The sequence below is a fragment of the Lonchura striata genome, chromosome 15, assembly GCF_046129695.1.
Source record: "Lonchura striata isolate bLonStr1 chromosome 15, bLonStr1.mat, whole genome shotgun sequence".
Taxonomy (NCBI): domain Eukaryota; kingdom Metazoa; phylum Chordata; class Aves; order Passeriformes; family Estrildidae; genus Lonchura; species Lonchura striata.
Window position 1 is genome coordinate 14,722,781 of NC_134617.1, and position 15,981 is coordinate 14,738,761.

The following is a 15,981-nucleotide window of genomic DNA, read 5'->3' on the forward strand; positions in this document are numbered from 1 at the left end:
CTGTGTAAATAGCATGGAAGACTATAAGTAAATATTTTTATCTGTATCTCTAGAGGAGAACTGAATATTCTCCCCATACTGGCAGCATTGAGGTTATTTGGGTTTACTATTTATTATCTTATATACCATGTATATATGATAAGACAACCAGCCTGCAGAACCCTTTTGTCCTCAAGGAGGAAAAAGCACCTATGGAAGGTGGTAGCAGCAAAAATTCCATTTTTGCTAAGATTCAAGGGAAAATGGATCTTTCTGTCGACCTGATAATGATAATGGAGCAGAAAAAACAAACTCAGAAATTATCTATACTATTTCCATGAACCAAATAGAAATCATTGCTAGCAATAGATAGATAGAGGAATGGAAAAAAATAGTGAGAGTTCATCTAGGGATTTTCCTATCAGAAATGAATGGCTCAAGGTGTTTCTCCTCATGTTCCATGTCTCATTTTTTGTACTTACTAAAACATCCCTGGAAGCACCCAAGGCCAGGCTGGCTCTGAGCAACCTGATGGAATTGTCCCTGTCTATGGCAGGAGTTGGGCTGCATGACTTTGAAAGGTCCCTTTCAACCCAAACTATTCAATTATTCTAGGTTTTTCTCCCTCTTTCATAGGTAAGAAACAGCAAAAATTTACTGTTCATTCCTCTCCCAGCCTTGAAATGAATCTTCCAAATAGTTTCAGTGGAATTGTTTGTACTATTTTCTTAATGTGTTTGACGTTTCTTCCTGTTTCATTTTGATTCACCCTAGTTTGGTTATTATTTGAGTTGTACCTTTACAATTTCTGCTGTGTCCCTGCCCACCACAGCTCTGTGTGCTGTTGTGTTCTGGCCATCAGAATCACTCACTGAATTCACTGGGGCTGCCTGACCACAGTGTCACCTGGCATTAGGAAAAAAATGGGTAATTTTTACCTATCCCTGCAAATCCTTCTAAGGAGAGGATTCTAACAGATCTGCCAGTAACAGATGGGCTTTAACACCATGATTTTAAAAGTTATATTGGAATTGCACTTCTATAAAATATGACCAACGTGACGGATGGATCAATGTTCACAGCACTTACTGAGTCAGAACAAAAAAAGGAAGCATGGAATCTAAGTGGATTTTACAAACAAATCCCAGATATTAATGCAAAAGAGTTAAAAGCTGAAGAAAAGCAGTTAGAAAAGGTTAGCGGCAGAAGGGGAGCTAAAATTATTTTCCACAAATTTCATAGCATTAAAACATATAAAAGAGAGAAAATAGCCTCTGTGAGGTGACCAACATTTTTCAGAAATTTACTGGGAAAACCCATTTTCCATGAGCCTTTTCAGTCTTTTATCTGCTGCTCCAAGCTGAGATCAATAGGCAAATCCTCCTGCCACTCACAGGAAGAGTTTTGCAGTTGATTTCCCAGATAATTTAAAGAGAGCCAGAGAGGTTGTTGGACCCACTTGAAAAGTCTCACCTTTTTTCTTCTTTTGTTCCTCCTAAGATACCTTTCCTTGGGGCTGGAATTAAAATTCATGAAAGAAGAGTTTCTGATAATCTTCGTCCTTTCCATGACCGGATGGAGGAATGTTTCATGCAATTAAAAGTTAAAGTGGAAAAACAATATGGAGCCAGAGAATTGGTATTGCTCTCCTTTTAACCTCTACCACATTTCTCTTTATTTAACACACATCTTGTTCTAATCAAAAATATGCTAATTTTTTTTTTTGCTTATGGGTTTTCTTGTGATGTAAAGACAGTAGGGCCTGAGTTGTATCGTCCAAGAGCTGATTCAATTCTCTGATACATCAAATATTCCTCATTCTGGAAGATTTTTAGTATATTTTATTATGACTTAAAATTTCAAGTCTTTTCAGCTTTATTGAGGAAGTAAAAGCAAGTTCTTATGTTCTTTTTGTAATTTTTTTTAGTGGTTTAGGGCTTTGATCTGCAATTGATGTCTCCCTGTGCCAGCCACTTCCAGCTGTGTTGTGAAGTAAAACTTGTCATGTGTATTATACTATAAATATTAGTTGAGAACAAACTGAAATATCTGGGAATCGAAGGATAACTTCTGAATACAAACTCCTCAGACAATTCTTGAATAAAATATTCTATCTGAGTCCTGCAGGCCAGCAAGAATGACATTGCCTGGTTTTTGTGATTACATGCTTTGGAAATTATTTTATATTTTTGCTTTCACCATTGGTAATTTTATAATAAGATTTATTTCTTCTGTTATAAGGGGAGTAGCAAGTTTCTAACTTAAATTTTGGATATGTGCTGTATTATACACCTGTATGATGAAATTTCTATATGTATATCTGAATATGATTTCCATTTTGCAATCATAGAGGCTGTAGTTGCAATAATTTATTTTAAATCATGTAATATTATAATTATTAATTATATATATTATAATATTGTATATATTATATTGTATTATGTAATGTATAATATATTATAAAGTATATATAATATGTTATACTGAAATAATATATCTTTATATCTATTATATTGTAATGATATTATTATAATAATATATAATTATATAATTATAATTATATAATAATTTATTAGTATTATAATATTATTGCAATAATAATTGCAATAACAGAGGCTGTAATCCACAGTCAGAAATCTTGCCTCTTGCTTGAACCCTCCAACACTCTTAGGGACCAACACTTAAAAAACCCAACCTATTTAAAATTTTGCAGAGAATGTACTTTTTGAATTGAATTTGGGAGGTTTGAGGAGTAAGAATTCATCCAGACACAGGATAAATCACAGTAATTAATGGGAACAGAGAAAATCTTGAATGCCAAGTGTTAAACAGGTGCACAGTGTCCGAGGGCTGGTGTGAGGAGCCAGGGGTTTGACAGGTTCTGTTTCTCTCTCCTCCTGCAGCCAGAGTTTGACGACAGGAGGGTGGGGCGGCCCAGGTCCATGCTGAAATCCTACCGCCAGTTATCCTTCATCTCCATGTGCTCCATCAGCTCAGACTGCAGCACTCCCAGGAAACCTGCTTCAGAAAGGTTGGTCAGAAACACAGCACAAGTCCTTTTTCAGTCCTGTTTTTTTGTCAGAACTCAAAATGTCCCTCAGACATTTCTGGAGGTTCCAGGCCCTGGTCAGAAGCATTTGAGACCCTGGCAGGCAGCTGGAAACAGCTGTGAGTTTGGGTTTGAACCATGGAATGATTTACCTACCTTGCAGGAAGAACAAGAAGTCACAAAAGTTTAGATATTATAGTAGAAGTAGTTACAAAGTAGAGGGAAGAATTTTTGAGTGCTGTACAGTGGGGTTTCAGTTTTGTACATGGGGGTCAGAGGTTTTAAGATGGATTTGGGATTTGGGCCTGTCCTGTCCTCCCTCTTTCTCCTTCCTCACCTCCATGTTCTTGGTGATGTTGGCGCTCACAGATTGGTTTAGAGTAGAAAAGCACCATTTAATATAGGTAATAGGCATTGGGGAAAACTGTAACCATGTAACACGTAATGTACCATATAAAAGATAGAAAAGCACCATTTAATATAGGTGATAGGCATTGGGGAAAACTGCAAACATGTAACACGTAATGTACCATATAAAAGATAGAAAAGCACCATTTAATATAGGTAATAGGCATTGGGGAAAAACTGTAACCATGTAACACGTAATGTACCATATAAAAGATAGAAAAGCACCATTTAATATAGGTAATAGGCATTGGGGAAAAACTGTAACCATGTAACACGTAATGTACCATATAAAAGATAGAAAAGCACCATTTAATATAGGTAATAGGCATTGGGGAAAAACTGTACCATGTAAAACGTAATGTACCATATAAAAGACAGCAGCAGCCCTGGGTGGGAGAGAAGAAGCAGTCGGGGTCAGAGAGGATGTCAGGGTGTGTGTGTGCCTCTGCCTGAGCTGTGAGCAAACCACAGCAGCCAAAGGAGAAAATCTTTTAGATAACTTGCAATAAACTGCCTTGAGACCGAACAACAAGAGACTGCTGAGCCTTTCTTGGGAAGCACGGGTTGGAGGAGAGACTTTTCCACTACACAGAGCCACCCCTGACCTAGGGTGAACTCCATCATTTTTTAATCAGTCTTATGGGATGAAACAAAAATATTTTTAAAAAGGAATGAAAACCACCAGCAGCTTTTTCAGACTATACCAATATTATTTTTAATTGTAGCTATCACTTCATCCATGCTGAAAACTACAGTGTTTCAATCTTAATAGACAATATGCGTTCAACTCTCATTGGAAAAAAAAAAAAAAGTGGTTTTTCATTTTCAGAAAAGAAGTATTTTAAAAATCAAATTACTTTTCAAAAATTTACCAGGATCCAGGGATTTTTACAAGTTTCTTTTTAAACAGTTTTTAACTTAATTAGCATCTTTTTGTTTGTAAAATGTGAATAGGAAAAGAATAAACTTTACAAATTTGAAAAGGTGGTGGAAGATTACACTTATAGTAATGTAAAATGCTTTGTCTAATGGATAACAAAGAGACTTCTAAGTTTGAGAGGATAATTATAGGAATAGTTTTTTCATCCACAAATTGTTTTGTTCACTTTATAAATTATCTTTCAGGCACACAAAACTTCTTCCCAAACAAGGTGCATATAAAACTGAACTTGCTGAGCAGTGTTTGATTATTTTTTAAACATCTGATCTCCCTTTCTGAGTAGTTCACTTTGAAAACGTCCAGTGGTGTATGACCCTCATGTGGAAGGGTTGATTTTTGAGATACTCCTTGTTATTCTTTGAGATTCCTGAGGCTGCTCCTGCTGCCCTCCAGAAGGATTGAGCAGACCAACATCATTTGTGTGCTGCAGTACACCAGGACACCTCTGACAGAACCAGGCAGGCTTCCTGCACCTGCTTTTACTTCTTAGGATGCTAATTTGTTTCTAGGCAGCACAGGTCAGCAGAGTGACCACACTTCTTGATTTATGAATATTGATGTTGCAACCTAAGTTCAGTCCCATGCTCCAAATTTTGAGAAGAGAGTAAAGCCAGCACCAATTTAATGGGCTTTTTTTTTTTTTTTTTTTTTTTTTTTAATGAGAAGTAGCCCAATTTTTAAACAGTAAAAATTAGAGGAAGAGAGAAGGTGGAAGGCAGGTTATTCTCTGGGTGTGTGCATTTTTGTCCAATATTGTGAAATAAATAGGAGAATGCATTTAAAACATGGCAACAGACAGCAATGCTCTGTCCCCTTTGGTCCTTGTACAACCTTGTACATGCCTCACTTTCAGCACCACCATCACCACACAGCAACTTGCCGTGTGAGCTCTACTCTGTTTAATTTAGGAATTCTTAAGCTGATGCACAAATCTTTAAAGAGTAGTTTGAGCTTGTTTTAATATTTTACATTCTTTGCTAAATTTTAAGATGGTGTCACACTGCCTGAAGGCATCTAATCTGAATCTCCAGGTGGCAGCTGCTGAAGTTTGCAAGCAGTTTGCAAGGCTGCCTAGAAAGTAGAAGGAAAGAATGACCTGCATTTATATTTCATGGGGAAATGACATCAGAATACCAGCAGCTTTTAAAATATCACTCAGCAACTTGTACTTTTCTTTCTTTTGCTCCTGCAGCTTTGATCTGGAAGCAGTGCTACCAAAGCAAGGAAAAGCAGAAGCAGAGGAGACTGCTCTGCAACATAATCCTCATCCTGAAGTCAAGATGAGAAGGTCCAAAAAAAGAACAAAAAGAAGCAGTGTGGTGTTTGCTGATGAGAAGGCAGCAGCTGATATTTCTATCTCTGACATGAAATGCGTATGTTACTGATTTAGTGTTTCATAATCCATGAAAAAGAGGACATTACCCCTTTCCTTAGAAAAAGAAAAATATATCCCGGACAAGTCCAGCTGTCATAAAGGGAAGGATGCAGGGTGCAGAGATGATCTGCCCTGCCATGAATGAAACATGCAGAATGCTGTGGAGGAAACAAATAAGTAAGAAAATCAGATGATCTCTCCTGGCTTCTGGAGGCAGATAGCAGAGCTGGGAGCTGCAGAGCCCGGAGCCTGGTTAGCTGAGAAAGGAGCACTGTGTGGGGAGGGTTAAGCTGCTTTCCTGCCGAGAGGCAATTGACTGTGCTGACATTTCACGGCAGCTCCTCGCAGTCAGGGCTATTTCAGAAGTGATGAGCCCTGTACGTTTTGTACCTTGTTATGGAACATGCAGCTGTTAGGAAACTGCAAGATTGCAAACAGTGCTCCTTAAATGGTGCCAGACTGAAGTTTGGAAGCGCTGGCACCTCTCGCTCCATAGATCATCCAAGGGCTTTTATTGCCCTGCTGGATCATTACAGAGACTTATGTCACTTACACTTGTCCTTTTTTATATCCAGAGTTTAATCCTCAGGAGAATTTGATTTTAGTGTATGTCCTCTAGATACACAGGCCCCATCTAAATTAAAAAGCCAGGCAGTAACAGATTGTTGAATCTGTGGAGGGAGCATAAATAATTTGATCAAAAATGTTTGAAGGAATCATCAAAGGTAAAATGAATGTAGTAGAAGGAAAGCACGGAGAAACTCATGGATGATTTTGACTGTCTTACCCTGCATATCCTTGTGCAAAAGAGAGATAAGGCACAGTCATGCTTTGAGAAGCTCTGATATACAAAACCATGTAACACCTTTTTGGCTTTTGATAAAATTAGACAACACATACACCAAACTTTGGGGATCCCACTGTGTATTGAGTTAGAGGATTTTCTTCTGCTTCAAAAAAGCAGTGACAAGGATTTGCAGCAGCCAAGCTGGGCATGTTAATGCAGTAGGAATTAAAATAAAATGTTTTCAAAACTTCATTTTACTTTGCCGATCACACCCAGAGTTCTCTGATGGTATTATGCCAAAAATAGGATAGGAATTCAGATTTCAGATCACATAGTACTTCTGTAGCTTTTTTGGAATTCTTTTTTTTCTATGTAGAATGAGAAGTTTTTATCTAACTATAAATTACCTGCAAAATTGTTGCATGTTTTTAGATTGTACTTCATATGATACATGAGCCAAAGTCTCAGTCCGTCATTAATGTTGGAGCTTTTTTATTTAACAGCTGTCAAGGAAATATGAGTTCATGAGTGACACCAATCTCTCAGAACACGTGGTGGCACCTCAGAAAACGTCTGTCCTCAAGCAGATGAGCACTGTCAGTCGTTCTATGCCAACTATCCCAGGTGAGGTGCTTACCCTAGGGTGAGAATTCTGAATTTATTGGGATGTTAGGAAAACAGCAACAAAGGGTTTGTTCCAAGCAGGGCTGGCAGCTCTCTCCGCCCTTGTGAAATCCACTGGGACAAAGATTATAACTGAAGAGTGTACTGTGCATGAGAGGCTGTGCTGTTCCAAATGCTAGGTGACACCGTAGTACCTTGTGCCAAAATATAGATTCTGTTGCTCCTAGAGCTCCAAATTTCAGTTCCTTGTATGGTGTGAGCATTCCTGCTGCCTAGAAAGAGGCAAGGTTTATTCTTCTTCCCTGCTCTGTAGGGTCTCAGGAGCACAAACAGGGGCTCACAGCCACAGGCAGTGTGTGAAACAGGGAGAAATGCTCTGTGCTGTGCTTTGGGGGATGAATATCCCCAGAGCTTGCTCCATAACACGATTTTAACTTCTGGTTTTGAAGCCAGAGAGGAATCCCATAGATTCCCTCACCATGGGAGGCAGGGGAAGCAAGATAACACAGCTGCCCCCAGAGAGATGGGTGGTTGTGTGAAAGAAAAGTGTGACTAAAGTGGGAGCTCATCTCTAAGCTGAGGCATACAGTGAAAAGAGACCCAGCTTCAGCCTCTTTTACCCCCTTGTTCCACAGGACATCCCCTTTCTTAGCCTGTATTTCATCTATTCCTCCCACTGCCCCTCTATTTCCAGATGCCTGTAACAGATGTTTAGCACAACACAACGAACTGCCATGGCCCACTTCTTTGTCATGTATTTATCTGTTTTAATTATTTGGTCAGACTGGTCCTTTTTTTTCACTGTTCAGTTTCAATGTAATGAAGTTTTTTATTTCCCTATAATTTAATTTTTTTGTTCTAAGGTTATAGTTGGATTAATAATATCTCAATTTTTTCTAACCAATGCAGTAGCTCATAATTTTGAGTTGTGCTTTGTCTACAGTCTGACTCTCCTTTTTTGGTTTTGTTTTGTGTAACCAATATTGTTTCCATTCTAAGGATTAACTCTGTCTGTCAGCACTGTGGCATCTGATGAAACAATTGCCTCACACAGGCTGAGCCAGCCAGTGTTCCCTTCCACCTCAGATGGTGACAAGAAAACTTTCAAAAGAAAGAAAGTGAACCAGTTATTTAAAACAATGGTAGGTCCTGTGCATTTGTGGGGGGAATAGGAAGGGTTACATGTTCAAGAGTTCTGTGCTATGAAAGTTAAGTATTTTTGAGACTTACAGGCTCATAAGGCAAACTCCGCTTTTTTTCCTTAATGCTTTTGTCAGAGAGAGGGGTGGGAGCTCAATGTGGAGGCAAAGCTGGCTGTGGCAGCATTTCCAGAGGGAAAGATGCTGGGATGGAGGACTGGAAGAACTGAGAGGCGCAGGGATGGAAGGATGAAGGAATGCAGAGACGCAGGGGTGCAGGAATGGAGGGATGAAGGGGTGAAGGGATTCAGGGATGGAGGACTGGAAGGATGCAGGGGTGGAGGGATGGAAGGATGAAGGGACGCAGGGGTGGAAGGATGGAGGACTAAAAGAATGCAGGGGTGGAGGACTGGAAGGAAGCAGGGGTGGAAGGAAGGAGGACTAGAAGGATGCAGGACTAAAGGATGCAGGGGTGGAAGGATGGAAGGATGAAGGGATGCAGGGGTGGAAGGATAGAGGACTGGAAGGATGCAGGACTAAAGGATGCAGGGGTGGAAGGATGAAGGGATGCAGGACTGGAAGGATGCGGGGATGGAAGGAAGGAGGACTGGAAGGATGCAGGGGTGGAAGGAAGGAGGACTGGAAGGATGCAGGGGTGGAAGGAAGGAGGACTGGAAGGATGCAGGGGTGGAAGGAAGGAGGACTGGAAGGACGCCGGGGTGGAAGGAAGGAGGACTGGAAGGACGCCGGGGTGCAGCGGCGTGTGCAGCTCCGCTCCCGCACCGCGAGAGGGCGCGGGCGGCCCGCCGAGAGCCGGGGCGCGGGGCGGGAGGGGAGCGGCGGGACCGGGATGGGAAGGGATGGGATGGGATGGACCGGGATGGGATGGACCGGGATGGGATGGGAGCACCGGGATGGGAAAGGATGGACCGGGATGGGATGGACCGGGCCGGGATGGGATGGAATGGACCGGGATGGGATGGGAGCACCGGGATGGGAAAGGATGGACCGGGATGGGATGGGAGCACCGGGATGGGATGGGATGGACCGGGTCGGGATGGGATGGACCGGGTCGGGATGGTGGCGCCGGGCTCGCAGCGGGCTGGGCGCGGCACCGTGCAGGGATGCTCAGGGTTGATGATGAGTGCAAAGAGGAAATCGGTTCCCGTCACTCTGGCTTAAAGCTGGCTGCTTTCCTCTAAAGTGAGAAACGTTTCACTGCTGTCTAAAGTTTTCACAAGATTAAAACTATTTCATTAGCGTAGTGTTTAACCGAGAAAAAATAATATCCAGAGCAGCTATTCGGACACAGAATGTGAAGGTTTTCCGACTTTGAAGGTAATGGGAGGGTGACATTTAATGCAGATGTGGGTAGCTACCAATATAGATATTCTGGAATATTTGTACTATTTTGCACGCCAACTTTTCTGATCTTTCAATGCAAAGGGTTTGTTGTTTTGGTTTCTTTTTTTCCTAGGTAATGGGTTTCATTTGTATTCATTACTTTCTTAAGTGGTTTGGGTTTTCTTAAAGAAAAAACAAAAAAAAGGATAATGCCTTCAGGGATCATATAGCAACATTTAGGAAAGCCTTCAGTTAAATGTGTTCATAATCACGTTTTGCTGGTAGGAATAAGAATAACCTATTAATGTGAAGTCTGTAGTATTTCACTTACATTCAATTTATCACACACTTGCTCATTTCAGACCCAGGAGCTGCAGCTTTTCAGCACTATCTTGTCCACTCATATTTAAACTTAAATATTGTATAAAAGACAGAGAATAGAATGTTCTTTCTTGATAGAAAAAGGACTAACTACATCTAAAAATTCAGTTGTGAAGTGCTTCATAACATGTTTGGAATCATGTGGGCATTTTTAAATACAGGTTTAAATTTTGCAGAATAGAGAAATGAATTCAAAACATGCAGGATTTGGTCAATGTATTTTTTTCTCTAGCTACAGCTTAAAGGCACAAGTAATTAATGCATTTACTACTGAATCCAGCACAGAATCAATTTTAACATATGAAAATCTGTTTTGGTGTTTTTTCAGCGCATTTCCAGAGTTCTGGAAGATGGAAAGCAGTCTGTGGAACAGCATTTCAAACCTTCATCAACAGATCTGTGATCAATTTTTACAAGACCACTTCTCAACTGAAAAAAATCATACCTACACAAAAATATTCTATTTTAGAGCACCAGATACTCTAAAGAAAGACACTGATGGAGAATATGAACAACATCTCCCACGGGCTCTGCTAAGTTACTAGTGATACAGATACAGGAATAACATTTAAGGAAAACACTGCATGATGTGTCCATTGGGATGTGGAACAGAAACCTCTGGCTGCAGAGGTCAAAGGGAGCTGGGTGTTCCCTGGGGACACAGCTTGTTCCTGAGAAGTGACATGTGTGTACAGGCCAACAGCAGCACTCACTGGGTGATGCAGCTCAGGGGCTGCTCTTTCCAAACAGCAGAGTTTGGGATTTCTGGAGCTCATACAGACATCCAGATATCCTTAAATCCTCGCTGGCAGTGTAGCCAAGGCAACAGATGGCTCAGCACAAAATAGCCACTGACAATTTGCTGTGTGGCTGGAGCTGGATTTACAGCCCTCAGATCCCTCTGCTGCTCCCAGCACACTGCTCTGCACCCTCAGTCTTCCCCTGGTGATGTCTGTGGCTGTCACACCACTGCCTGAGTTGTTTTCAGAGCAGCAGCTATTATGTGGAAAACATGCAGAGGTTTATTTACAAGTGTGCAAATTGACCTTACATCCAGCAGCACGGCGAACAAAAGCTGCATTTCCTGCTGTTCAATAAAAAGTTACAAATCTGTTTGATTTGCCCTGCCCCTTTCTCTCTGACATCTCCAGGTACCACTGTTTGAAAGGTAGCAGTTTTTTACTGACAGCAAACAGAATTCTAGAAGCCCAAGTTTTCTGGGTTTCAATTGATTTTCTGTGTCTTCCCTTGTGCTGAGGTGGTGCCTCAGTGGTGTGAGGCTCCACAGCACTGCAGGTCAGCACCTCGAGTTTTATAACCTGTCAGCTCTTTCTTGAAGTGTGTCTTCCAGATAGAGGGGTCTAAAGGTGAAAAATGGATTTCCTTCACTCACCCCTTTACGTTTCAGACACTGACATAGGTTTATACTGAGTAAATAAAATATGTTCATGTACAGTGTTGTGGGTGAGGGGACTGGCCTTGTTGCCATTACTATGGATTTGGGAAAGATAAAGTTATTTCTTGCTGTGGAGCTCAATTTATGGAAAGACATCTGCAGTTTGTTTAAGCCTAAGTTTTTCTATCAACACTTTAACATACAGTGTGGATAAATTAGTTTTATGAATTTAGGATTTCTTTGCAAGTTGTCAGAGTGAAGCTGTTTTCTGCTGGAGTAGTTAGTGATTGTTTTCTGTGAGAGGTTTGGAATACTTGCCATTGGAATTAATGCTGCACTTTCACCAGAATAACCAGACCAGCTTTAACACTAACTGCATGTTGGCATGAATTCTGATAGAATTTGGGTTTCATTTAGTTTCATTTGCTTTTCAAGAGACTTGATAATACTTCTGAAAAAGCGCAGAGGAAGAAAAAAGTTTTCCATGAGACAAATCTTCTGTTTAATAGGGAAGGTTATCTGTGAGTGGGAGAAAGTGAAAGGTTGAGGGGTGCACATTTAACATCTTGCTAACCTGGGGGAAGAGGAGGGAGGGTATCAAAGGTGTCCTTCAATATTATCTGCAGGTGCCCTGAATATAGCACAAAATCAACAATTATTTTAAAATAAAAGGTTAGGTTCTATTGGAAATTAGTAAGAAAATTATGATTTAGGAACTCTTTATTCTTTGTAAAACTACTTGTTAAAGGTTACCTTTTATTTATTGTATCTTGCAGAGATGTTTTCAGGTGAGTGGAATAAGTTTTACCTCTAGCTGTTATTATGAATTGTTATTGAAATACTGTGACTCAAAGTAGCAAGAATGGAAGTGAAGAAACAAATACCAGGAAGGAGGGAGCACAGCATTCAAAGGAAGTTTGGTGTTGGGTGTTAAGCCAGTGGTTCAAGATTTGTGCTTGTGTTTTGCTCGGGTTTTCATACAGTTTTTGGGGAAGGGTTTAGATTCACATTTAGTTTACTAAATATCAGCAATAATTTTATTTGTTGTCCCACACCACAGATTGTCCTCCCCTTGCCAGCCCAAGTTCCAAGCCTGAAATCATGTCAATCAGACCTGAGCAGAAAAGCAAAATTACTAAGAAAAAATAGCTGCCAAGAACAGGGCATTCACAGAACTGGAATTTTAAGGATGTTTGGACAACAAGCTCCAGCCTTTCACAAGTTTCCAGAAACTGTAGATACTGACATTTAGTCCAAACAAAAAACACAGCATGAAGGACAATTGATGCCCTGGAAAATGCCAGCATGGCAACATCTTCTTAAAAACCTGAATCAGCACTGATTGCTGCCATGTGTGTCATGAGCTCAACAGGCCTTTAGTTCATGTATGCAGAGGTGGGGACAGAACCTGTATTTGACATTCTTTGAGATGAAGAATAGAGGGAAGAAATTTCCTCCAGGACAGGGTGAGGCTTTGGCTCTCTCTGTGGAGAGAATTTGTGAAGCAGGAATGGCTTCAGGTCTGGAATGGCTTCAGGAGCCCCAACATGCTCTCACGAGCTTTTCTGTACCAGTTTTCCCTTCTCTCTGACATTTCCAGTCATCTGGCTGGTGGCAGTCTGGTTTGCTGTCACATGGCACTGAGATAATGATGGGGCTGTGTGAGCTGTAATGAATGAGCTGTTTGCTGGGGCAGGAAAGCTGCACATGCAGCTGAATTTGATGAGCTGACCTGCACTGGGTGTTACACTGCAATGACCCAAGATGCATTTAAGCTGCACATTGTAGTTTAGTTTAGGCAGAAATGTCATTTTTACCCAGACACAGGTACCTGGGTGTCTCTGTGGTCTCTAACACCATATGAGAGGTGCTGCTCCAGCCCCAGGAGCCACTGTGTCAGTGCAGCACAAGGTCTGCACAGCAATTGTTGGCATTTACCCACACCAGGGTACTAAGGAGAATCCTCACCTGACTTGGGTATCCAGCCTGCCCTTGTTTGTGCCAAGAAATCATACCAAGTTGTTATTATGAAATTATGACTTAAATATTCATTCTGGGGAGAAATTAATGCCCTTAAAATCTCATTAAAAATTAGCTGGTGTGAGCTATAGGAAAATGGTCAGAGTCTAAGTCAATAAGGATCAAGTTTCTGAGGAGGAAGGAGAGTTTTATTAAAGATTTTACAGACCTTAGGAACACATTGTTCTGGAACTTGAATGTGTGATAGACCTGCTCGACATTGAACTTTTATCTCTATCACACACAGCCTGTAATTTTCTTTATTAGACAGTAGAAATTGTGGGTGAGGAGAATCATGGAAAGGTTTGAGTTGGAGAAGACCTTAGAGACTGACAATTCCCAGTCCCCAGTGGGGGTACTGGTGCCACACTGGTTATTCTGTGAGGACACCATTGACATGTTACACATCATTGGATCTCTGCTTTCATTTGTTCCACCCTGACCGTGGGGTGAGGGCACTTTTAGAAAGAAAAGGTGTTAAATAAAAATTTTAAATAGCATGATAGGGAAGAGAAAGTGATTTTATTTTTTATTAAATCCGGTTTCTGTTTAAGTCAGCCAAGGCCCAGGAGTTGTGTTTAAAGGCACCCAACCACATAATGCTTGTGCTCACTTCTGCTATTTTCAAGGATTTTAGCTTAAGTATCATAAAAATACCAGAGGATAGAGGATCCTTTTTTTGTTTTGGTTTGGTTTGGTTTAGTTTTTGTTCTAGCTTCAGAACAAAACTATTCAAATGATGAAGAATATGAAGAATATATCCCAGAGACTGATTCCATATATGCCAATGTCAATCATCCAGAACTAGGGCATTCTGTTTAAAATAAAAGCACGGGTCAATTCTTCAGAGCGGAGGAAGATAAAAGGAATAACTTAACCAAACACAGCATTTTTCTCATTTAGAAATCAAGAGAAATCAGTGAATTTAAAGCCAACTTCTGTTTCGCAGCACCATTTTTTTAACTGTTTCTGAGGAGGGAAGAAAAGTAAACAGTTTAAGGATTTCTTCCCTCAATATTTTTTGGATGAAGAGATGTCCGTCCTTTTAGATGCATGTCTCTATTTTGTTAGGAGTATGGAAGCCTCCATGAAAAAAAAAGCTTGCAGCCATCTCCTATCCTGGGTGCCTTGGAGAAATCACTGCACAGAACTTATATTTCCCTGCCAGAACTCAGCTCCTACTTGCTCTTAGGCATTCAAGGTCCTTCCGAGGGGGGACATTGAGCAACACTCCTGGGGCTGCCCTCAGCTGTAAGGACTTCAGCACTGGCAGCATTTACTGCTCTGGGGTGAGGAGAGGATTTGTTCTTTATTGACTCTGCGTAATTTTCTGTTCTGATTTGCTCTTATGATGCAGTGGGTGCTAAAGATTAACACTGTAAATGAAGAATTGCTCTGCAAACAAACCTCGGGTAGGCCACGGATTTCATAAACTTTTAAATGTTAGATAAATTTAATCACAGCTTTAAAGTGAGGGCAGTTTGATCTGATTGGGTTTTGCACAGAAATCTCCTTTTTCCATGTAGTTTTTTGTCTTCCAGGCTAGCTGGCAGCTTCTGTGTGCCATGAGGGATCTTTCCCATGGCTGAGCCAGTGATGAGACAGGCACTGTGAGTGTCTGAGCTGGAACAAATAGAGTGTCTGTGATAATGATTTTTCCATGTGTATTAATGCATCCTGCAGCTCCAGATGCCCCATTCTGTGTGTGGGTATCCAACCTGCATTTAGTACCAGCTTCATGTGGCAGGCATGACTGATCTCTCATTCTCAGTTAACCCCTGAGAGGCCTTGCCAGTGCCTGGATTAGCTCAGCTCATGGCAGGTGGCTGCTGATGGTGTCACCATGGGTTTAAATGGTGACTGATTCAAAAGGCACAGTACAGGTGATGGATCTGAAAACATTCATTTAAGGAATCTATGTCCTGGCAGGCCAGCAGCCAAAAAAGGCTTATGTAAGTGAGGTAGCTGGAATCTTGTACTGTTGTAACTAGAAAAAGCCTAAACAATGCTCCATGTTTGACAGATATTTTGAGGGAAGTCTTCCTGTGGAATGTTTATTTATATGTTTTTGGATATAAGAAAACAGCCCTGGATAGAGTAACTTTAGATGCAGACCTTTGAACCTTGCATTTTGTATAGTATTTTATTCTACACTAAAGGTAGTTATGATTGGCTATCTGGATGCTACAAATAATGAGGAATCCAAAACCTTTCTTCAGTTGCTTTGACACACACTGTAGCACTAGTGCACAGTCCCTGAATTCAAAGAGTCTTTCTTTTACAACTGCATTTGGTCTAATTTCACAAGACAGGAAAAGATGAATATTGGAAATCTGGATGGGGAAATAGAGGAGGGGGAAAAAAAAAAAAGGTCAAAAGGAACTAAACTAAAACTAAGATATCTCTAATGAAGGATTCTAATACGAAAGGGTTTAAGATGTTTCCATACAGAACGGGTTGTTTTTATATCTCCAGGTGACCCTGGCCAGCAGCAGCAGGACAGCAGGATCCAGGGCAGCTGTGCATTCCCAGCAGTGTCG

At 40.8% G+C, this 15,981-nt stretch overlaps 1 protein-coding gene across 1 annotated transcript in view; it reads left to right on the top strand.

Moving 5' to 3' along the window:
- The window catches only part of DOCK2 (dedicator of cytokinesis 2), a 158,551-nt gene extending 147,412 nt beyond the window's left edge, over positions 1-11,139 (top strand). Inside the window, exons 47-52 of the mRNA XM_021531902.2 lie at positions 1,480-1,617; positions 2,883-3,010; positions 5,569-5,749; positions 7,042-7,162; positions 8,162-8,304; positions 10,355-11,139. Coding sequence (XP_021387577.2) covers positions 1,480-1,617; positions 2,883-3,010; positions 5,569-5,749; positions 7,042-7,162; positions 8,162-8,304; positions 10,355-10,429 — 786 coding nt within the window. The 3' untranslated portion in view covers positions 10,430-11,139. The remainder of the gene's footprint in view (positions 1-1,479; positions 1,618-2,882; positions 3,011-5,568; positions 5,750-7,041; positions 7,163-8,161; positions 8,305-10,354) is intronic.
- Positions 11,140-15,981: the final 4,842 nt, after the last annotated feature.